The sequence below is a fragment of the Branchiostoma lanceolatum genome, chromosome 5 (genome assembly GCF_035083965.1).
Source record: "Branchiostoma lanceolatum isolate klBraLanc5 chromosome 5, klBraLanc5.hap2, whole genome shotgun sequence".
NCBI classification, from domain to species: domain Eukaryota; kingdom Metazoa; phylum Chordata; class Leptocardii; order Amphioxiformes; family Branchiostomatidae; genus Branchiostoma; species Branchiostoma lanceolatum.
Window position 1 is genome coordinate 25,331,121 of NC_089726.1, and position 23,462 is coordinate 25,354,582.

The 23,462-nt window shown below is 41.0% G+C and overlaps 1 protein-coding gene across 1 annotated transcript; it reads left to right on the plus strand.

The window, feature by feature from the left end:
• The first annotated feature begins 100 nt into the window (after positions 1–100).
• Positions 101–21,430, plus strand: LOC136435838 (arylsulfatase B-like). Its single transcript, XM_066429550.1, has 9 exons — positions 101–316; positions 5,074–5,193; positions 8,401–8,491; positions 9,179–9,365; positions 10,446–10,642; positions 11,310–11,517; positions 11,728–11,971; positions 13,548–13,711; positions 20,004–21,430. The coding sequence occupies exons 1-9, from the start codon at positions 135–137 to the stop codon at positions 20,267–20,269; spliced, it is 1,659 nt and encodes a 552-aa protein (XP_066285647.1). The 5' UTR covers positions 101–134; the 3' UTR covers positions 20,270–21,430.
• Positions 21,431–23,462: the final 2,032 nt, after the last annotated feature.

Sequence of the window (23,462 nt, forward strand, 5' to 3'; positions counted from 1 at the left end):
ACGCAATGCACGTACTACCCCTGAGAACACTCTGCATAGATTTGTGGTTCGACTGGTTTATCAGAGCATTCTGGGTAGCTAGGGAAGTCACCCTTTTGAGTTGTAGTCAGTTACTGTACCTCACCACCGGGAAGATGACACGATCCACGACTTGCGGTGTCTTGGGCCTTTTCTTTCATCGTTTGCTGTCTTTAACCCCCCGCTTGCTGTTTGCCACTGCGGCCCTTGTTCTGCTTTTGGTGTTAATGTTTTCAATCTATCCTTTCACCGGGATAATTGATAACTTTGATGCCTTTTATTACATAAAATCGTATAGGTAAGTGTTTATACATATCAACTATAAAGATCGAACCATCTCCAAAAAATCAACACTGATATTGGAGATAACGGAATAAGTAACATTTTTGTCTGTATCCTCCAACTGGTGAACGATAGCAATTACTTCTAAAGCTTTATCTTAGCAATGCCTTAGATATATCACCCATATTTTGAATGTTTATCTTTAGTTTTTTATTACTCAAAGTCATTTTTCATTAATTATTGATATATGTCAGTTTAGTATGTCCTATGGTTCATAAGGCGGCATAGGGCCCTGTCTTAACCTAGAATTGCCAAAGTAAATATGCGAGGGTTGATCAATAAGTTTCTGACCTTTACCAGAAATAAGTTGCACAACAACAAGGAATATCTACAACGTTTAAATTTCGCGTTATAATTGCGCCCTTTAAAAATCAGAGGGTGTTTGGCAAGAAATCACCGGTAAAGTATAATCAGACATGTGAGGGTAGTGATATCTACGATTAACTTAACAAATGCTGGATGAGGATTAATTTCTAATTGTAGCTAAAAAGAAGTGGATATATGACTTTCAGTAGAACAAGCTGTCCCACAAATCCCAACTTTGAATTCTATTGTCCATGCTTTTTCCTTGTCCATCACCTACCGTTACTAAGTGTCCCCTGAAAAGAAAGAACCAAAATGATATTTATTATTGTAGACATTCATCAAATGTTTTATACTTGATAATCATGCAAAATTTGAGTTTTGCAACTTACTCCAAGGTGAACAAGTTTATCAATATTGATGATCCCTTCTTTAAACCATTTCTCTCATTTTAGAAGATGGATTGTTGGTATTAATCAAGATAACTAACAAATTAATTTTCAGGATTTTTTTCCGATGCAAAATGTAGATGACATGTTAACACATACCCATGCGGTCAAAACGGATTCCAAATGGTTGGATTGTGGTTAATACAGCAGATGACTGTATTCACTTATCGCTTCTTGTCCCCAGTCGTAGATCCAATGAGGACATTGTTACCATTACCAGCGTATACAAACATCTTATTACTAAAAAGAAGCATGGCTATAATCCGCTCTGTGGAATGTGAGTGTAAGAGCAGTACCAATGCGAGATTCTTGTATAGAAGAAGCCATTGAAAGGCTTTCGAAATGATTGTCCCAAACCTTACTTCTGACCAAATTCAAAGGTATGAAATTTGGCTAGGTTAATACAATTCTATCTTGAAAATTCAGGGTTTCAATGGTTCGTTGCTCCATCACACTTATGTTCTTACATCATCAAAATCCTATGTAATTTATTGTAATATTTACGATGAACTATTCATAATTTAGACTAATGTGATGACGTTATTGGTCGAGGGTATAATCACGTTTCTCGAAATCCGTCACTATGTTGTATTTATATTTAAAAAAATTGTACTGACATTTTTATTATTTTTTTCATTCTATCTTATTGTCATATGTTGGAAAAGGTTTTTCCAAAAAAAAATTGTCGATCTAGGATGGCGGATTCCAAACCTATATACGGCCATTTCATGGCATCATTTTGACGTCAATGCGGTCGCCATTGACAACAGCCAGCAAGTCTAGGCAAACCTTAATATTGAAAAAAAGCCTTATTTAACGCTTTTTTTTAAAAGAATTACAGGATACCCATACAGGAATCCCATATTTAGACTAGTGTCAAGCAGACTAACCACACCACATATAGGAAGAATATTTGCCAGGGAAGTTTGGACATTTGCAAGAGCAGCAAGTCTGTTATATGTCGGCGGAGAAGAAGGCAATAAACTTATTCTGCTCATTTTCTGAACAAAATTTTTGGAGTTGAGATCATTTAAGCCATAAATCAATTTGTTTTACATTATTTTTTCGCACAGGTGAAAAGAAAACCATACATACAAATAAACAATCAATATACATGGTGTTGGTGAAAGTAGAGATTATTCTGATCTATAAGATTCCTTCCCCATTTTGCTTAAACGAGCTGATTTACATTAATGAATTTAAGTATAGAAGCAAAGGAGAAATGAACAAGTTGATATCATGACAAGTAACAACTTAAGAACTAATGATAATAATAGGTGTTAAAATTATATATATATATTTTGAGTTTGGCCTGAGTGGTATATGGTCAAGTGGTTGCCTACACGTGACAACTTGGTTCCATGGGGTAAAGTAATGCCCTCTAACTGTCCCATTTGCCAACGTCACCATACACTGTGACAATTTTTGAACTGCTGTCCGGTTGCAGTTCAAAAATTGTCACAGTGTATGGTGACGTTGGCAAATGGGACAGTTAGAGGGCATTACATACATGAAAAACCAACGAATAGAAGATTAAGCAAAGGACTCATTGTTCAGAATGGACCTTTTTTAACATGTTTTTTAATTTAAGTAGTGATTTGCAGTTCGGTAAGTTTTAATTTAAGCTATTCCAGGTTTGCAGACATCTGTTCATCATGGAAAACATACGCTGCTGTGTTTTGCTTGTATTTGTTTCAAGTTGTTTCGTTGCCTTGTACTGTAATGATGAAATTCCGAGTTGTAGTGAAAAAGACGTTAAAATTGATTTGGTTCACAGAAAGTATCATTAATAATTTTATGGACGAAATTAGAAGTTTTGAGCTTGTTTATATCATATATAATAACTACGAAAAAGCGACGAGGAGGGGAATGTGTACGAGTCATTGGAAACTATCCGAAGAAAACGTTTTTGCAGGATAAGTAGTAGCTTTAAAGTTGTGGAGTATATACTAGCCCATCCTTTGGCTCTTGTCGTCTCTGAAGACGGTGGACAGCTTCAGTCGATTTTTTGAGCTTAGCAGTCAGTCATGATCACCCTGGGGAGTCCTAGCTTTGCAGTGCCTCTCATGACTCATGAGACCAATTCTAGCACGACAAGCTCTGCTGCAGAAAGTGCAGTAGAAACTTCACTCACGTTTATCTCCTCAGTTCTGGTTTTACTTCTATGTCTAGCTTCCGAGACTCGCTCATGATGTCTTTCAGCTGATGAAAATACCAAAGTAAAATTTTCTTTTAATTCATTTGTTTCATCAAACGTGGACCTTAGTACTATCTATCAATTGAATGATTCTAAAGGCTGGGTTGATTTTTCATTGCTGTGTGGTTGTCCCAGAAAGTAGGTCATTTTTACACAGGTCTTTAAACTTCATTTTTTTGTCTGTCTTCTGAAGCTTCTGACCAGGCTCCGCGGGCAATGTCTGCCACCTTGACAGCCTTCCTGAGGTTATAAACAGTCTCCTGGAACCCCTGCTGCTTTTTGAGGCGAACAAAAAATCCTCATCGGCGGGGTTCTCCTCCCTCAGTCTGTAGACACATCTCCCCGGACCATGGGGGCCTGGGTGTCCCTATACCGGCCTACGACACACTTAACTCTTCTTCGGTCTTCACTGAACTCGGCTTCTTGATTCGGTCGGGATTCCTTCTCCATGCCTGTTCAAACCTTTCAAGCCAGGAGAGACAGAAAACACCGACCCTCTCTCCTCAAAACTAAGAAAATCTGACCGTGCCGTGTTCAAATGTTTAAGAGCACGTAGAGAGGGCGGGCCGAAACAAATCCTTTCATTGCTAATTAGGAAAAAAAAATCGTGGACCAGGCATATCCTGTTACTGGGATATTGTGGTCAGTCACGGTCTGCTCCCAAAGCTATAAAAGGATCATGTAGGTACTTGGCCCCCATTGACAGTGATTGATGGGCATCACGATTTTGGGGTCGAGTGGCGAAAGTGGTAGAGCACGCGGTTGTCAATCAATGGGACCCAGGATCGAATCCCGGGTTGTGTCCAGAGCCATGTCCGAATTTGCGACCCGACGTTGTGCCCTTGGGGAAGGCACTTAACACGACTTTCCTCACTTCACATAAGTGCAAATGAGCAACGAGCTCATCTAGGGTTAGGGACGGATAGGATGTTATTTGTTAAATGGAGGTCCCGTGTTTGGGGGGAGCCACACCCAGCGCAAGTAAAAGAGCCTACCAAATATTTTCGAAAAAAAAGTAGGGGCATGCCCAGGTGTCGTGTTAAGTGCCTTCCCAAAGGGCACAACGTCGGGGCGCAAGTTCGGACATGTCTCTGGACACAACCCGGGATTCGATCCTGGGTCAACTGCGTGCTCTACCACTTTCGTCACACGACCACACAATCGTGATGCCCATCAATCACTGTCAATAGAGGCATGGGAACCTCCGTCTCGTATTAGCCATACGGTGATTTACACCATTCACCCGGTCGGACGGGAGAACTGGCGCATCACCGACGAAAGGGTATGTCACCCCGTAAAAAGGGCTGTATAACCCTAAGCAAGGGGACAGTTCTGGCATGTGCACGTACTACTACTTTTACAACTAGATGGGCTTCAAAGAACCTACCGACATGTTACAGGCCTCCGCGGGACATATATTGACCCTCACCGCGGACTGAATTTACTGGCCAATCATTGCTTTCTTGCTGAAATCGACGCACGTAGGAACGGATGGTGAAGGCTATATTTAGACGGTTTAAGAAAATGACACCGATTACGTCCTAATTACGTCAAATTTGGGCGAATGATACACACACACATCCCGCCCCTCTGTCCCAGGAATCTGAAAAAAACCCAGTCTAGATAGGATTCAGACGTCTGCCACACCCTGGCCACCTCGGTTTTCTGCCATAGCCCAAGCTACTGTCGAAAGCTAAAAGATGTCACCTGTAAACACTTTTTTTTATACTTAACATCCGATATTTGACTTTTTTTATACTTTAGGGAGGAAACTGCAGACTCCAGTGGAACTAAACCTAACATAGTTTTCATCTTGGCAGACGACTATGGATGGAATGACATAGGGTACCATGGCTCTCTTATTCAGACACCAAACCTTGACAGGTAAGGCTGTTTATGTTTTCAAGAGTAATCAATGCCTCGATGCATATCTCTACTAGTAAATGTCAAATTTTACTTTTTCCTAGTTACAGTAAACAAGAGTTCCGCGACCTCATATCTCCATGAACAATTCTATTTATGCGAATCTATTCATTACACATTTTAATAATATATGCTTAATCATAAACACCTTTATCTTACTTACACATGTTGCAAGATTGACAGTCCTATAATTTTCCAATTTGATGAATTTCGGTGTTTTTGCATTAATTATGCAAATCAGGAATTTATTTGCGTAATCGGCATCTGTTGATGCTCCACTTTCCACAAACAACATATGTTACATGTATTTGAGTCTTATGATGGAATACACTGCAAATATAGATTCTCCTCATTAATTAGCAATGCAAATTATGTCCCAATTAGCATAATTTGCGCATCATTGTGTATATCTCTCTAAGCTACCTGGATACTAAATATCATGGAAATCCGTTGTTCCTTTATTCAGTCATTCTCCTTAGAATATTTTCACAAAAACGCCCATGCAGTTCCAGAGGAAGCTGCTAGGGGGCCCAAACCTACACCACTTCTTTATTACATCACAAGCTATCTGCCACCTAAAAATCAAGACCATAGCACGTCCAGGTAAAAATATACAAAAATTGTTCTGCTGCAGTACCAAGGTCACATACCAGGGGGCCCAAAATCCTACGCTTGTCACAATTGGATTTCGGCTTCACAACACCCGCCCACATACAAATATCAATCCATAATCCATCGAGAGGTTCTTGAGTTATGCTGACTACAATAGTCCGGAAACACAAACACACAGACAGACACACACACAGACACACAGACATGCCAAAAACAATATCTCCATTTTTCATGGAGCTAATAACAAGCTGATTTCTCACTAGCAGTTATACGGATAACGTTGCCAATAAGTGTGATTCCCATTTCAACCACATTTTCTTTTCCGTAAAAGCAGATACTCTCTTGATTGTATGTATGCATATATGTGTGTAAGTGTTGTATGTTTGCCTTTTGTTTTAGCACGGTTATTTGTATGTCAATAGGCTTTGAAAAAATGAAAATCGTTTTTGTTTTGTTTACAAGCGTCTTTTTTTGTTATGCGGTAGAACATTTTGTTTTACATATACATTGTTATGTTTTTGCTACATCTCAGGTGCGAGCCTAATGGTATAGTATATTATGCTGACTGCAAGAACTCTAGGAATTGTACAGGAATTTCTCCACAGCAATTTCAGTCTACATGACGATAGCTAAAGTATACCTGAACGGATTGTCTTTAGTTGGTAAGTGGGTAGGACTTTGAGAGAGCTCAAAATTATTACATATTGGAACCCTAGCAACTTACTATGGTAACGAAGCTGAATCTTAATCAATAAGCATGTGTATAGTCATGATTTGATAGTACTAGATACTTATTGGGAGAGAGGAAAAGTCGTGAAGGCTCGAACGCCCTTGTGGCTTCTATCGTAATTATTTTTACTAGTTCCTAGGCATAAAGCAATTTTTTGTTTAGCCTGTCCAGACAACTCTTATTCTTTATTTGCTTTTTGGAAATTTTCTCTCAGGGCTTCTTGTTGTGACCATGTAAGTGTTTACAGAAAAGTCATAGAGCTACATGTGCTTGTATGTTTTTGTTCAGGAACATTACAGAATATATGTATCTTTACTTTATAGCTTTGGGCCCCACCTTTAGCCAAAAGCTACAAAACTTATAGTGGGTACAAACAATGCGTAAGAAGTTGGTTTAGATGAATAATTGCTTGGAAACCGCATTTGTTTATTGCATATTTAGCTATTTGTTAATAAATTAACAGCACCCCCAAAATTAACACTGTCTAAATGAGCGAAATTCTACATTTCATTTCACTTTTACCATATTCTTATTTTTTAAAAACTTCTTCTTTCAGTATGGACTTGATTTTTTTTATTGCTATTTTATTCACATACATTTTATACATTGGTTATTTCGATTGTGTGAAGATTTCAGAAGTGGTGAAGGGAAGGAAAGCGGGAAAGGAGTCATTTCTATCATTGTGGTCTGTCTGCCGTATGAAAAAGTTGTTCAATGCATTTGCTTTGTATTTAGGTGCTTCGATTATGTCTAGCCTGGGCTGGGATGGGATGTCGAGCAAGGCCTTGCCTAAGGCAAATTTGGCGACAGAGAAGAAGCGCCCTATATGTTTACCTTCTATATTTAAGACATTGATGGGTGTTTAGGAAGACATTATCCTTAGGTACCCGGCGTTATTAGTGGCATTGCTGAGCAACCAGTTTCTGTTTTTGGAGTTGAAATCTCCAAGCACAAGTTTTACAGCCTGTGGATTATACCTTGCTTTCCGTACTTGCGATTCATTTTCGTCAAAGACAGTATCGTCAGATGATGGTGGTCAGTATGTACACATGCTTAATAGATTTATAATATATTTTGTTACATCACACAATATGTATTTTGTTTCGTCGTTTTTAAGTCACTATGTCTTTAAGCATACACATGTAAGTTACATAGACCAATACATCACCACCTTGTCTATTCCCGTCGCGGTATAAGTTGTAGCATTCAAGTTTGATATCGCCATCTTCAATGTCGTTACTTTGCCAGATTTCAGTTACGAGAATACCTAAGAACATGATCTGGCCGAATATCCAAGCCCAGCATCTGAATGGACATTCGTCGGTACGGAAGTCTGTACTATACTAAGTAACAGTTCAGCCCTGTCTGGCCCAGGATTTGGGTCAACACCACTGTCCTGTGCTAGGTCTAGAGGTGTTTTCCATTGTGTGAGTTTTGCTAATGAACTGAGTTTAGGTATTGAACCACTCTGCCCCTGTGCCTTCTGGTGATTCGGCTGAAAAATAGCAGAGATAAATTGATTTGAACAAAAGAAAAAACATCATGTTAAAGTCAAAAGCCTACGGTCTGGAGTGACATAAATAATGAAGATATAAAGTGTGCTATCATTAGAAGATTCTCTTAAAAGTCTGCTTAACAATTATGGTTGCGTTGATTTATTCACTATCCCTTCAAAAATGATCCAATATTAATGCTGAAGACAAGTATTGAATTTGAAAAATTGTTGACTCAATCTTTTTTTGGGAGGAAATGGTCCACGAACATTAAGGATCAGAAACTTTTGTTTTCTAAACAACTCTTAATTTTTTTCATTAACATTCGGCAAGCCTTGCGACTGAAGGGGTTAAGCTGGAAAACTACTATGTTCAGCCTATCTGCACTCCCTCACGATGCCAGCTCATGACAGGCCGGTACCAGGTGAGATCATTTTTAAATGTGTTTAATTTTATACGCGGTAACCGTTGAATTGTATGATTGTTATTATTAGGTACATTCACAATAAAAACTGATTGCAAAAATTGATCGGACCCTCTGCTTGAAGAGCAAGGTGCCTGCCACCTCCACCTCCAAGACAGAAAAAAGAGGCTGAAATTGATAAAACTTCTATGAGCTCAGAATCTTTTCATCGTAATGCGAATTCGTCCAGATTTCTAAGAATTGTAATAAAAGTAGTAGTCCAGTGTTTTCTGCTGCTGCAGTAGTAGAAACATTCTGCAGCCGCAATTAGTCTTCCTTCAATAAATGTAATAACTGTTACTTCCTGTTCCGGTCTACTGTGAATGTTACAACGTTCCTTATATTTCGATATCTATTGGTATTTCATTTCATAATGTAACTTATGTTTTAGTTAGTTCCATTTCGTTCCATTTCGTCCATTTCGCACTTTCGGGGGACCGCTTAATTTGTTAGATATTGAATTAGTTTTATAAACATTTGCCACAAACTCTGTCCTAACATGTTACTCCAGGACATAGTGGATGTGATAGTAGCACAGATTTATAGTTTTTCACAAATAAAATACAATAGTTTCCAAGAGAAGGGGTGGGTAAGCAAGGTTAGTAAAATTGAAACACTTAATGGTACATTTATTTCCTGTTTTATTAGATCCATTATGGTCTACAACATGGTGCTATTAGCCCCCCTCAGCCAAGTGGACTGCCCTTAAGTGAAATAACTATTGCAGAGCGATTGAAAGAGAGCGGTTATTCCACTCACATTGTGGGAAAGTGGCATCTTGGTTTCTACAAAAAAGAGTACACACCTACCTACAGGGGATTTGACACTTTCTATGGTGAGTTCAACGATGAAATGTTAAAATTTAAAAAAAAATACATTAGGATAATTATAATATGTTGATTGCTTGAAGCACACAATAACGTGTTGAGTTTTACATCTTTATCAGCAAAAATTTTCTGTATCACAATGCTTATTGGATATCTAATTATATTATTACCCGATTTCGTCAATCCTATCTAAACGGGGGGGGGGGTCTCGGGCGCCTGCGCCAATATGAATGTCGTATAACTGCCAAAGGATGTGTGGTAGGCCTAACACGCTTTTCATAAATTCAGTTCGCTAAAATTTCATAATAGTAAGGTTAATCTAATCTAACGTTAACATTTCTGTCGTCATGGATATTTTAAAGATCTCCATTCATTGATAGATATGTATGGATATATATATGTATATTTATATATGGATACATATAAATCCATGTATATATCCATATATATATCCATATATATATATATATATATATATATATATATATATATATATATGGTTACAGTGTTGAAGTCTTGTCTATTCCACCAAATAAGTCTATTACCATTTCCTCATAGATTATATACATGTGGTCCTAAGATGCATGCTTTTTGCCTAATAATTTCCGCATTTAGTTTCTCAAAAATTCAGCAAGAATAAAATCCCCATCATTAACCACTATGGAATCATATTTTTCAGAATGAAGGTTAAGTATGCATTTGCATTGTTGGTTTCTTTCAATATTCATCTCTTTCCGATTTAAACTTGTTTCTACCTTAAAGTTGCAAATATTCCTTTTCCCTTATATACAAGGCACCCGCAATTTTAAGCCATCTATCTACTGTACCAAAGCACAGGATATTTCTTTGTTTGAAAAATGGAGAAAATAGTCGATAAAGTAAATTTCAATGCATTTTCAAAGCAACAGAAACGAGGGGTATTTGCCTTAAGCCTCGTCCAAATATAGAGTAATTCTGCACTTGAAAGGCTAAGAAAAGGTTTGTAAATTTTGAACTAGAAAAAGAAGAGTACATGTAAAGATTCCAAAATATTTTAATCAACGCCGGCTGTTTTGGGGAAATATATCGATGATCATTTGCGATAACAGGTTTCTACAATGGTGCTGGGGATTACTACACTCATCGAAGGACAGGTGCAATGCCTTCCATTCCAACAAGACCAAAGTGGGATGGACATGACCTCAGAGATCAAGAGAAGCCAGTCTTTGACCAAAATGGAACCTACTCCACATACCTGTTCGCAAAAAAAACCTCGGAGATTATTTCCCGACATGATCGCAACAAGGTAAAACTATTTAGTACCAAAGCATCCCTGCTAGTGCCCAAACAATATTGTCCTGTTGATATACGTGCGGATGCTTATGTCAACTTTTTTAATTGGGTGTGCTGGTCATGTTTGTAGCAAGAAAAATCCAAAGATTTTCTTTGGTACGTCAAATTTTAAAGGTGATTTATTACACATGCAACACCTGCTACATGCTTGCGCGAACGCATAAATGACAATTTGCCGGGTATGAATGTGGTTTTATTGTTGTTGCTTTTCACCAACCATTCCACACTGATTTTGTCTTACGCAAGTAATCCCCGCGCTATTAGCCTGAGGCTGAGGCGTTAAACTGCCACCAGTAGTATCGAGCAAGCTTTCCATGCTCCGCACGGCATGTTATGTACAAGAAGGGTCACGCACCGGGCGTTGATGGGCCAAACACCCTAAGAAATAGGGGGGGGGGGGCAAATTGTTCTACTTTTGCTCGAGGCAATATACTTTGAATGTGATCGAAGCTATTCAAAGTGATCGAGGTCACTACAAGAAAGACTACAGGTACATTTTCAGGCTTGGTGTTTTAGAGGTTGTTGCTGATCGTAAGATAAGACGTTTAGAACAAATAACTTGTTATTAGTTATTGTGCTTACACGCATTTTTTTCTTCTTCATCAAACTCCTTTATACAGCCACTTTTCCTGTATCTACCGTTTCAAGCTGTTCACAGCCCTTTGCAGGCACCAGTTAAGTACATCGAAATGAATAGCCACATTAATGACACCCGCAGAAGACTATATGCAGCGCTGACATCTGCGATGGATGAGGCCGTTGCTAACATCACTATTGCTTTAAAGCAGAAGGGGTTGTGGAAAAACACTATTCTTATCTTCTCTACAGGTATGTCATGGAAGTGTTTTTTTTTTTAAATCTTACCTTTGAATAGATGTCTTACATATGAATAAGCTATGGTATTCATCACATCGGTCATATTATTAAGTAAATCTCTGATTGATCTATCAACACATACGTAGTAACAATGTAACGACGATCTTCATTAAGTTACCATATCATTCTTTAGACCTTTTATCGAAAATTGCTGTTTTCTAGACAATGGCGGATGGCCAAAGTCTGGCGGCAACAACTGGCCTTTAAGGGGAGCAAAAGGTGGATTATGGGAAGGAGGAGTGCGCGGTGTTGGCTTTGTCAGCAGTCCACTGCTAAAAAAAAAAGGCAGGACAAGTGATGCCTTGATCCACATCTCCGATTGGTTCCCTACTTTAGTAGGGCTTGCTGGTGGCTCCCTAAAAGAAACAAAGTCACTTGATGGCTATGATGTCTGGAAAGCCATAAGGTACCGGAAAATATACTTTTCTTTTTCTTGCAGTAATGCTCTAATCTTGTTTATCTCTAATGATTAAAATATCTTTCCTCTTCTACACATTTTCTTTTTTGAACCCCTGCAGTTTGCTTTGAACTGCAGTGGCATTTATTTCTTAAAAGTATTTCCAAATTGAATTTTTCAACACATCAGTGGGTATTTTGCCTTTTTCTGTAACATTTTTTTTTTTCAAATCCTTGCCTGGATGCACAAAAAATGTAACAGCATCCAGCAGTGACATTCTAAAAATATATAGTAGCAGACGGAAGGGCTTTTTAGCTCCTACTTTTATTAGGGTAATGACCAGAAACTACTATTAGAAAATGATGAAAATGATAGAATGTTCAGTGTAGAAATATTGAGGACCTTAAACAAATTACTCCAAATAGAGACATTTCTCTGCAGCTACATTTAAATGACTGTAAATGATGCATGAATACATCCAAGCATATTCGAACTTTCATTTGAATTTGAACAATTTAGACCTATTGTGACATACAGATTTTTTATCTAAAATAGTTCAAACTTACGAAAATACCTTAAATCCCATTTGCAATACAATACTAACAGATTAGGTAAATTAGTATTTAATTTGCATGATAAAGGAAGAGGTATCTCTATAACTTGAGCATTTTCAATAATATGACATTTATACAGTCACGTAACTGTAATACATAAATTATGACAGGTGGAGCCGTAAAACATTGAAACATTTATCATAAGGTTTAATGCATTATCATTGCATAATTAGAAGGCTTCATGTAGGTGTGAGGTCTCCGTTCTCTTGTTTCGTTTGTTCGGAATATCTTCAAGTTTTCTCCTGTCATTACACCGGAATACAAAGGCCAAGGTCACGTTTTGGCCTACTGGTGTTTGACCTTGGTAGTGAAGAAGAGCTTACTATGGTGTCATTCTCATAATTCGCGAGTATCAGAAACTGATGCATAGCAGTTACCGACATGCGTGGCTAGGTCACGCCAGGTTTGTCTACTCTCGGTGTAGACCCTCCAGTCAGTTCTAATGATCCCCAGCTCTTGGAGTGTGTCGAAGAACTATGGTCATTTCTTGCTATCATTATTGCTATGGTCATTTATTTTTAAAGTTGCAGATAGCTTTTGAGTAAGAAGGTGTAATGTATGTTTTGGTCACTTATCCTGAAACTGCTGGTCACTTATCCTGAAACTGCATGCACATTATTGCTAAAATATTCCAAAGAGAATAACTCAAGAAAAGCAAAAATAAAATACTCCGTGCACTTGATTTTGGGCATGGGACTAGCTCAGACAAGAACAACACTGAATTCGGAAAATAAACTAGAAGGTTATATACTTGCAGGATTTTCCATAAAATACAGTTAACACATGTAAAGTAAATCAAAAGCACCGTAATTCAGGTAGGTGGTGAATTATTGTATTTCAGACGCATGGCATGTGTAAGTTAGTGGAATGCCCCCATCGCCATACATAAAATATGTAAATGTGTGATTTATGTAGATAATTGAGCTAAGCCGCGAAGGTATTAGAAGTCTAAACTTGTATCTACTCCGCAGTGAGGGAAAGTCATCTTCAAGGAAGGAGATCCTTCACAACATTGATCCACTGTTTCGAACGTTGAACAAATGGCCTGGCGATAACTGGTATGACAAAATATTCAACACCTCAGTCCATGCAGCAATCCGGTCAGGAGACTGGAAACTACTCACAGGAATCCCAGGTATATAGCAACACAATCATATTGCAGCCATAAGTGTGTAGTTAAAGATAGACAAGGCTAAAGCTTTATTGAATTCTATATCACTGAAAACATTGTGTGATTTTCTTTCCTATAATACAAAACTCTTGTTATTTGCATTCGCATAGACCGAGGGTTGTAGAAATATGCCAGAATTTCACTAAAAGTATCCAAAACTAAGCTCAGTGCCAAGCCCGTTTGTCGTTGTGTCTTCAGCATAGTAAAAGAAACGGCGTGTGGAATAATGTGATGTGTAAAGATTACAATAGATTAAACAGTGTTGCACAGATAGGGTGACAGTGTTGATGGAGGTAGCTTAACGGTATAAATGCCAGGTCAAAGGTGGAACTGGGCTAGTCATTCTTGTTAACTCTACTATGACGAAAACTTTGACGTCAGAAAACTGTGGAAGGATGTGTTCTTAGACAACCACACTTGATGACTTTTCCTTAAATTTAGTTGGCAATAATTTTATATCCATTTTTAAGTTTATCATTTTCGGTGTTGCCATGGCACCGGGTTAATGACAGGTATATGTTTTATTTTAAGTTGAGTTTAAACAATGGGACTTCAATTTTTTTTTGTTGAACAACAATTGATTTCCTACATTATCAACATCACATGAAATTCAATGTAACATTCGAAATTCTATATTCGTAAACTATGTCATCGGTCAAAATCAGAGATGGTGGGCTACATCATGAGTTTTTGTTTAAACAGGCTTCAATCTGTCGCTTCCTGGTTTTTACATCATCAAAAACCTTTAGATTTTTACATTTCAAGGCTATTTTCATTGTGTTCGGGGATAAAAGTCGAAAAAAATGTATTTTCCAAATGTAAATATTGCCGATCCAAGATGGAGGATCCTAAGGGATGGCTTAATATATATATAGCGTCATTTATGACGTCATTTTACGTCGGTGCGGTTACTATTGACAACAAAGTCTTAGCAGACTTAAATATCACTGAAGTATCCTTTTCTGTTCAAATTTCCAATTAAGACGAGTATTGTCCTGTATCAGGGTGAAGTGGCAGAAGTTAGGGTGGCAGAAGTTGGCAGAAGTGACGATGATTACCGAGTAGTTTCGAGGCTTCCGTGAGTCAGATGTGACGTCATCTTAACTTCTGCCACTAGCCTGGGTAGGGTGGCAGAAATTAGGGTGGCGGAAGTTGGCAGAAGTTAGGTGACGTCATCCTAACTTCTGCCACTAGCCTGGGTAGGGTGGCAGAAGTTAGGGTGGCAGAAGTTGGCAGAAGTAAGGTGACGTCATCCTAACTTCTGCCACTAGCCTGGATAGGGTGGCAGAAGTTAGGGTGGTAGAAGTTGGCAGAAGTAAGGTGACGTCATCCTAACTTCTGCCACTAGCCAGGGTAGAGTGACAGGTGACAGAAGTTGGCAGAAGTTAGGATGATGTCACCCACTGTTCAAAACTGTAAAACAGTTATGTTGTAAACGTCGCTAACTTCATGAAAAAAATGACAGGATAGTTTCCTTTTCCATAGTTTTCCAAAAGACGGAAACTCTTTTCATGACCCACCTTCTCTCTTTACTGATTAACAATATTCAAGTTATATAGGTAGTTAAAGATATTCAAGACATATATCTTTAAAAGATTATCTAAAATATTCCCTGGCAAAAGTTAGGATGAAATCGCATCCTAACTTCTGCCAACTTCTTCCACCCCTAGCCACTAGCAGAACTTAGGATGACGTCACTCCTACGTTCAGACAACATGGCATTTTTAACTTCTGCCAACTTCTGCCACTCCCAGCAACTGGCAGAAGTTAGGATGACGTCACTCCTAAGTTCAGACAACATGGCATTTCTAACTTCTGCCAACTTCTGCCACGCCGGCCGCTGGCAGAAGTTAGGATGACGTCACTCCTAACTTCATACAGCATCGGATTTCTAACTTCTGCCAACTTCTGCCACCCCCGGCCGCTGACAGAAGTTAGGATGACGTCACTTCCTACTTCGGACAACATCGGATTTCTTCCGATGGCTGACGGAAAATCCCGAATTTATATATGACGTAACCCGATTTCAACTTCTGCCAACTGGCTGCCACTTCACCCTGATACTGGACATGCATGATTAAGACGGTTTCAGCCGATAAAATCACATCAATGACGGTGCAATTACGTCATATTCACTGCGTGAAAGCTCAGATTTCCGGTTCTTTCCGAGTCTGTGCACGTCCGTTAAAACTGGGGCGGGCAGGAAGTGTGAAGAGTTTTCCGGGTCCAGCGTGTGCCTACCGGGAAAATTCTGCGTTTTCATGCACAGTTAGCTGTGCGTTGATTCCCAGACCGTTGCACACTCGCGTGTGACCCTGCCGGGTAGATAACAATAAGCTTTAGCTTACGCATTATAAGCCACGGTGTGTGAACTACACGGAACTGTGATAGGCAAATGATCTTTATTTGCTGTGACTTTGTGTTCGACACTTTACAAAAATCATTGATAAATTTAGGACTGTAGAGGACTGAATAAATTTCTGTTGGGTAGTAGTAGGATTGAAAATAATATTACCGAATGCGAATGATATTATGACGGTTTAGATCGCTGGGATCCAGACTGTTATCGCGCCCTTTCAGTCGGCGGCCCAGAGCTCTAAGCCCGCCGATAGAAATTGTATTACCGCACCGGGGGAGTTCTAAAAAATCCCGAGAGTTGACCGGTCCTTGCGGGTAAAAGGCACGGTCCACTCCCCGGGCTACAACTCTCCGTAGTGTTAATTTAGATCCGGCGGGCTGACAGTCTCGGACCGCCGAAGAGACTCGCTAGCAGCCCGGTCCCTAGTCGGGTTTCTCCAGGGTAGGAGAGTTAGGGGCTCACCAGACAAGCTGTTTTGTACGTATGTGGAGGCCCTGGCAATAGTATGGGTTTCAGATAGCCTGGAAACCAGACCTTTCGCGCGATGCGATGATAAGCCCTTCTGGGCGGGGAAGACCTAGAAGCAGGGATAGAGTTGGCACCCGGGAGCGCTTGGCAGCCCAACCCTGATTTCTATCGCGCTAGCGATAATTAGTGGGCCGTGTGCTATCTGTGGCGGCGGCGCGAGTTGCTTCCCCGGCCGAAGGATTAGCGCCAGGAGCGCGGTGGTCTGGCACCCAGGCTAGGGTTCAGAGTACTCCAAAAGTTGCATGGATAACCAAGGATATTCTTGTGATATCATATATGGTGTACATACCAAGGAGGTTTGCCTGGTATCTTGTCTCTACGTGTCGGCTTAGGTGTGTTTTACTGGACCCAGTGTGCTATATTGAACCGTTCTGATAGCTCGTTTTCTTAGCTTTAGTTTCGCCGCCATCGTAGCGGGAGCGAACTATACCCCCGAGCGGGCCAATCTGTCTGGGTGGCGGGTACCACTCCCAACGCCGCAGAAACGCCGGGAAGGTCCCGATGATATGGTTTCCAATCGGCGTATGAGAAATGATCATTTGACATGATTTGAATTATTGTATTTAAAAAGTAAACACGAATGATCTGTAAGATACAAGCTGCGCATAATGTTGTAAGATGTGTATTGGAATGTCTTTGCGGCGTCCATATTGATTTTCTGTTTTTGTACATTTTTCCTGTAAAAAGAAGGAGTTGAAAATACACAGAATACTAGTACTTGTGTTACGTGCTTTTGTTCCTATAGTCCTGTATAGAGTAGTGTACTTGTGCATGCATGGTAAAAAGAAGGAGCCATGAAGCAAAGGAAACATGAAAATGGCGTCGCGTCACCATATGCTACACCCGAGAATTAATTTATTTAAACCCCGTTCACACTAAAAAAATGGATCGGATTGAATATTCATACGGATAGAACTACTCCGATCGCCAATGACGATGTAACCTATATCTATTTTTATTTTTTTATTTATGTAACCTATGTAATGGCCTCATGTGATGAAACTTGTGAGTGTGGATTGCAATTATTCTCCAAGCTTGCAATTCATGCTGAATTTATATGGCATTTGGCGTTATTTGAAATACTCAAGAGCAAGTCTAAGACTGTATTAGTGCTACACATTATCAAGGACATTATACACAAGGATGACCGGTTGTTTTGGTGCATAGACATGGTCATAGTGAGCTAAGCTTTCAAATGTACCGGGAAGGGGGCAAATCAATTGCAATGGTCTATGTTGCAATGGTCTGTGTTGAAATGAAACGAACTTATTTGAGTCGAACAAGTAATTTCTACGTACTATTAACCTGTAAACACGGAAGTTTATTGTTGTACAAGCGTGCATCTCAAATAAACCACTGAATAATTACACAACAAAGACTTGACCAGCGGGCACGTGGTATTTCACAACTCATTGTGTCTTTATTTGTGCAGGGTTCTGTAAAACATGACTGTCAGCCAATTGCAATTAACATAGTATATGGTTTGAAAATAACAGCCAATCAACGCCCGTGTCGCTATTTTCAAATCTCTTAGTTGGCACACGTATCCCAGATGAGGACTACTAATAACTTACTTCGTGTGTGGGCTAGCCTGGAAACCATACCATCGGGCATTCCGCGTTATCTCTACGGCGCAGGGAGTGTTACCTGCCCGCCATGTGAGAATACCGCGCATGGGGTAATTGTACGGACTTGGATATATTAGCTCGGTCTACGGAGAGGCATAACTGACAGAAACGGATCGGTGCATAGCAGACTAAATCGTTCGGTAGAGACTGGTAAACAGGCTATGTGTGGATATATGCTCTCCACTCCCTGTCCTCTTTGCCAGGTACAGGCAGCCACGGCGCTGGGAACACTGAGAAGCTTTGGTCGTGTTCCTACATCAACATTGGTAAATCTCGCGACCTGGATCGTCAGCGAGGCAACAGTCTACTAGTTCAAGGATTTTCAAGGACCCAATTAGAACTTGTTGCAAGACTAACTGTGGACGACACTCTTTCAACTGATGCGAGACCAAGCGGGCTAATCTGACTGGGAGTATCTGCGCTTTTATCTGAAGCATATGGAAGGAAAGGTGCAGGAATGACAGCATCACGGAGACCCGCACTGAGAACTGAATTTCATTTGACCTGAGCGACTGTGGCCGGCGGAGTCGTCAAGATCAAAAAAAGAACACACTCTTTGGAACTTTTGTAGCCGATACTTAACCGCGAAATGCAAATAGTGGCATTCGTGGATAACGGAGAAACAACAATGAAAGTTTAATCACCATTTTGAACCAATAAAAGAATCTTCTCACAGGGTTTTGGGCCGGGAAAGTGGAAAGCGCATAAGGGATATTTTTCTTTTTTTTGGGGGGGGGGCATTTTGGCCGCAGACCAGGCCTGGTCAAACCTTGGATGGTAATTAAATGCTAATTAGGTGATAATTGTCGCTAACTTATGCAGCTACCGGTGGCAATCATGTTCACTGGACAGGACGTGTGTATGAGTTTCCCTCTAGCTGCACGAGAATTAACAAGGCGCCGACACGTCATGCACAGCGTAAGTGGTGCATATCCGGTATTTCCCAGGACTGCGCGGGTCCTGTGCAGAAGAGCTGAGCAGGTCGACACGACCTGGAGAGTCACGGAAAACTCGAATTTGCAGGCACGTGGAACACGATTTCCACCCCGCAAATTCGTTATTTCGTACAGTGATTAAATAATAACGACACCAAAATAACACGTGGTTTATATTTACATGTGTATAGCTCCCTTCAAATTAAGTGATTTTCTTTCCTACATACACCGTACAGTTTGGAAGTTACCCCCTTCTCGTCCAGGGATCCGAAAAAGCCCAGTGTAGATATGGTTGACACAATCTGTTGTTTAAAGAAAGGGTAACATGGTAACTTCTGCCTCGATTATGTGTCTTGTTTGGTTATGTTTCATATATCCCTCGTCCGCAGATCGATAACAATAACAATACAAGAAATAACGGAAGTATGATTAACAAAGAGTTAACTTTGTTGTGCCAAGTTGATGATATAATGTTGTGTATGTATTTACTTATGCATGCAAGAGTGTACTTAGTTGCTGTATGTGTGTGTGTGTGTGTGTGTGTGTGTCTGTGTGCGTGTTTACTTTCCAAAGTGTGGGGTATAAAAGGATTTGGTGTTTATGAAGCAATGTGTAGACTTTAAAGCAAATGCTAAACGATCTTTTGGAATGATACCAAGATGATTTTTAACCAAATGAAATGGTCAACGTTTATGAAGATGTAAAAAAGGCTGTTGTCGAAAAAGAGGTTGCTTAGGAGATGCCCTTAGAAATTGAAAATGTACGCCAAGTCAACGTAAAAAATCTTCTTTCATTTTTGCATACAGGAAAGGGCTATTGGTTGCCTCCCCCATCATCTAAGAAACCTATTGAGAACCCAAAAGACCAAGCTGACAAAATGCTACGACTGTTTAACATTCGTCAAGACCCCCAGGAGAGAACTGATCTGTCTGAGAGCTACCCTCTGATTGTACAAGAGTTACTTGAGAAGTTATCTGCATACAACCAAACAGCGATTTCTCCATTTTACCCCGATGGTGATCCCCGGGCAAATCCAGCACTGCATGGAGGATTGTGGTCACCCTGGGAGTAATTAGGTTACCAACGAGTTTGTGATGCAGGGCAAGTAAGAACTTAATACAAGCACTTGTATGGGTTGACAAAAATAATTGAAGTATTCTATGTTTAACTCACCATAGCGATTTAAAATTACAAAATTATTTGCTATAACAAAAATCCAAGTTCTCAGCTTAGCAGATGGGCTGTCAGTTATTACTTGACAGAACGCTGTCGTAGAGCATTGAGGGTGGCGTTATTTGGTTGGCCGACTACAACCCGACGGGTCTGAATCTCAAGGGTCTTGGGGCTGCCATTTTGGCGCCAAGGTGACCTCAATACGACAATTGCCCCATACAGGTGCTGTCATTGAACTGCATGGTTATGGACCACTCGCACCGGGAAAGAACCCCTACTCTTTTCGATAAGTGTGGTGGGATCTTTAACGTGCTCGAGGTGTGGTTCTCCTCAAACACGGGACCTCCATTTAACGTCCTATCCGAGGGACGTCCCTAACCGAGGCTATGATTACCGGATAGTCAAGTTAAAATCAGCTTCAAGCAAACTAAAGTTGCGCTAAGAATATGAAAGTTTAATAATGAAACCATCCAGATTATGCAAATGTATGATTGTTTTGGTCAGTTAGAATTGAGTTTAACAGATTTGAGATGCTGTGTTGGGTGAATTTGTCTTTTGGGTCTTATGTAGAATCTTACAGACCTGCTGTGGAATCTGAGCAATGTAACATATTAAACGTTTGAATTCATTCTATGATAATAGCTAAATGATTCTGTATGTAATGGCCTATTTATCTGCATAATTCCTGTGTTCTGTTAAAACACTAGACGCTCTCTGGTACTATATGTGTACACATCACGGTGTGTTCTTAGCCCCACATTGAATTTATTCGTTTGAATTTAATCTGAGGCGGTTAACCCAATCAATCAAAGACGTATAGTTTTCCCTAGGTTAAACATGGAATAACAAGATACATAGGAGTCGCATTATCAGTGACAATTAATACCTGCATGTTATGTGGTAATACTGTTTTTTGTTATATTATTATGGGAGTAGCGCTAGATGTATTTCTAGATTTCAGTTCCAGGGATACCGGAACAATAGGCTAGTTGCCTGAGTATTTTATGTTGCATTTATAAATAAATGAAGATAAATAAAGGAATTAAATCTGTATGGTTTACTGCTGGGTAACGACTACTTCTTCTGGGTTGGATTTCAATATCTTTTTCCTGCATACTGTCTTATGAGAGGCGTAGAACATAATCCAGTACCACAATGAATAGAAACGGTGCTAATGTGTCCCCTTGGAGGCCACCAGCTGTTACCTCAAAGGGGCTTGTTTCACCGTCAGGGGTGATCACTGTTGTAGTAGTGTCTATGTATGATGCTTTGATTGCATTGGCAATGGGTAGAGGTATTCCATACAGGGGAAGTATCTCAAACATGATGTTTCTGTCTATAGAGTCAAAAGCCTTGCGGAAGTCGACAAATAGCAGTACTAAGTCCTTGTTGCATCTTCTCATTTCTTCTATGATTCCAATGATGGATAGGATATGCGATATGGTGGACCTACCTCTTCTGGGTCCTGGGCTTGACGTTAAACTGCACCAGGTAGTGGGGGTGAGGTCGCGGGTGGGACCAGAATGTTCCAACTGGTTCTTCTAAAGTACCTGCAGCTAACCACTTATTCCTACACTACAACTGGCGAGTCGCCGGCGCCACATAACCGGCTGGGACCCTCTTCGGCAGCGGGGAGAGATGCGTTTGTTTCTGGGTGATCTCCAGGTGATGAAGACGTCAGCCAGCAAACGGGTGCCTGACGGATGACCTCATCTCCCGATGCAACGGCAGGGACCGCAAGCCCAAGTAAGCTGGGACCTGCGGGGCAGCTGGGGAAGCCTCCGGCCGTACGTCCCCGCGCCGTCCGCCGGACTCAGGCTCTTCTCAGCCCAGAGAGACTTGTTCGTTCTTTCCATCGCACGAGGCCTGCTGGTCTTTAAACACTAGTGCAAGTCCACTGCGTAAAGCCCAACGGCGATGGGAGCTCTGACGGCGGTGGCAGGCCTAAGCAGCTGGAAGCTATCAGTTGGACTCCTGCACGTTGGCGGCTCGTGATGTGATGGCCGCGTCGGGGTTGATAGGCCAAGCGGAAGCCCTGCGAGGTCCTGCGCAAGTGTCCGGGCAGCCTTCTCTAGGGACAGCACTGCCCGGCTCCATGGAGGAAGCCCCCGATAAAAGGGTGGGGCAAACAAAGCCCGCTTGGCATTGTCCTGGTCAGCAGGCCGTGGCTGACGGGAGCTCCAACCTAGTGGTCGAAACACAGCAAATGCCTCGAGAAAACTGAAACGAAAACCTGTCGCGTCTGCGGCACTTGTACTGAGCTGTTGGAATGTACGGACAATGTTAGATCACGATGACTCGGGGAGGCCCGAAAGACAGTCGGCGATCATCGACAGGGAGCTGCTCCGATACCGCGTTGACGTGGCGGCCCTGTCTGAAACCCGACTAAAAGGACATGGACAACTCAAAGAGATGAACTATACGTTCTTCTGGTCCGGCGGTGACCAACATCAGGCTGGGGGCGCTTTTGCCATTCATAAGGACATGCTGACGAGACTAGCGGACGTTCCGTCTGCACTGTCCAACCGTCTTTCTTGCGCACGTATCAGGCTGGCAGAAAAGCAATTCCTGACACTGGTGGCCGTTTACGCGCCGACGATGACTTACGACGATGCCACTAGGGCAAATTTCTATGCGGATCTCGGGCGAGTACTCAGCAATGTACCGAAATCAGACAAGCTTATCGTCCTTGGCGACTTTAACGCGCGAGTGGGGAGTGATTGCCCAGGCTGGGGTCGTGTGCTAGGGACACAAGCAAGAGGCCGAACTAACTCAAACGGCAGTCTATTGTTGGAACTCTGCACAGAAATGGACCTGGCGATCACCAATACCTTCTTTGCCATGCCCGACAAGTGGTACTACTCCTGGATGCACCCTCGCTCACGTGCCTGGCACCTGTTGGACTACATCCTTGTGCGAACAGACGACCTTAGGAACGTTAAATCTACCAGGGTGATGCACGGAGCAACCTATGAAACGAACCACCTCATGGTGCGGGCGGTGTGTAACCTGCGCATAGCTCCGGTCCGACGAAAACGTGCAAGACAACCTTTGCGCAAACTTGACGTAAGCTTGTTACCGCGAAAGGCAAA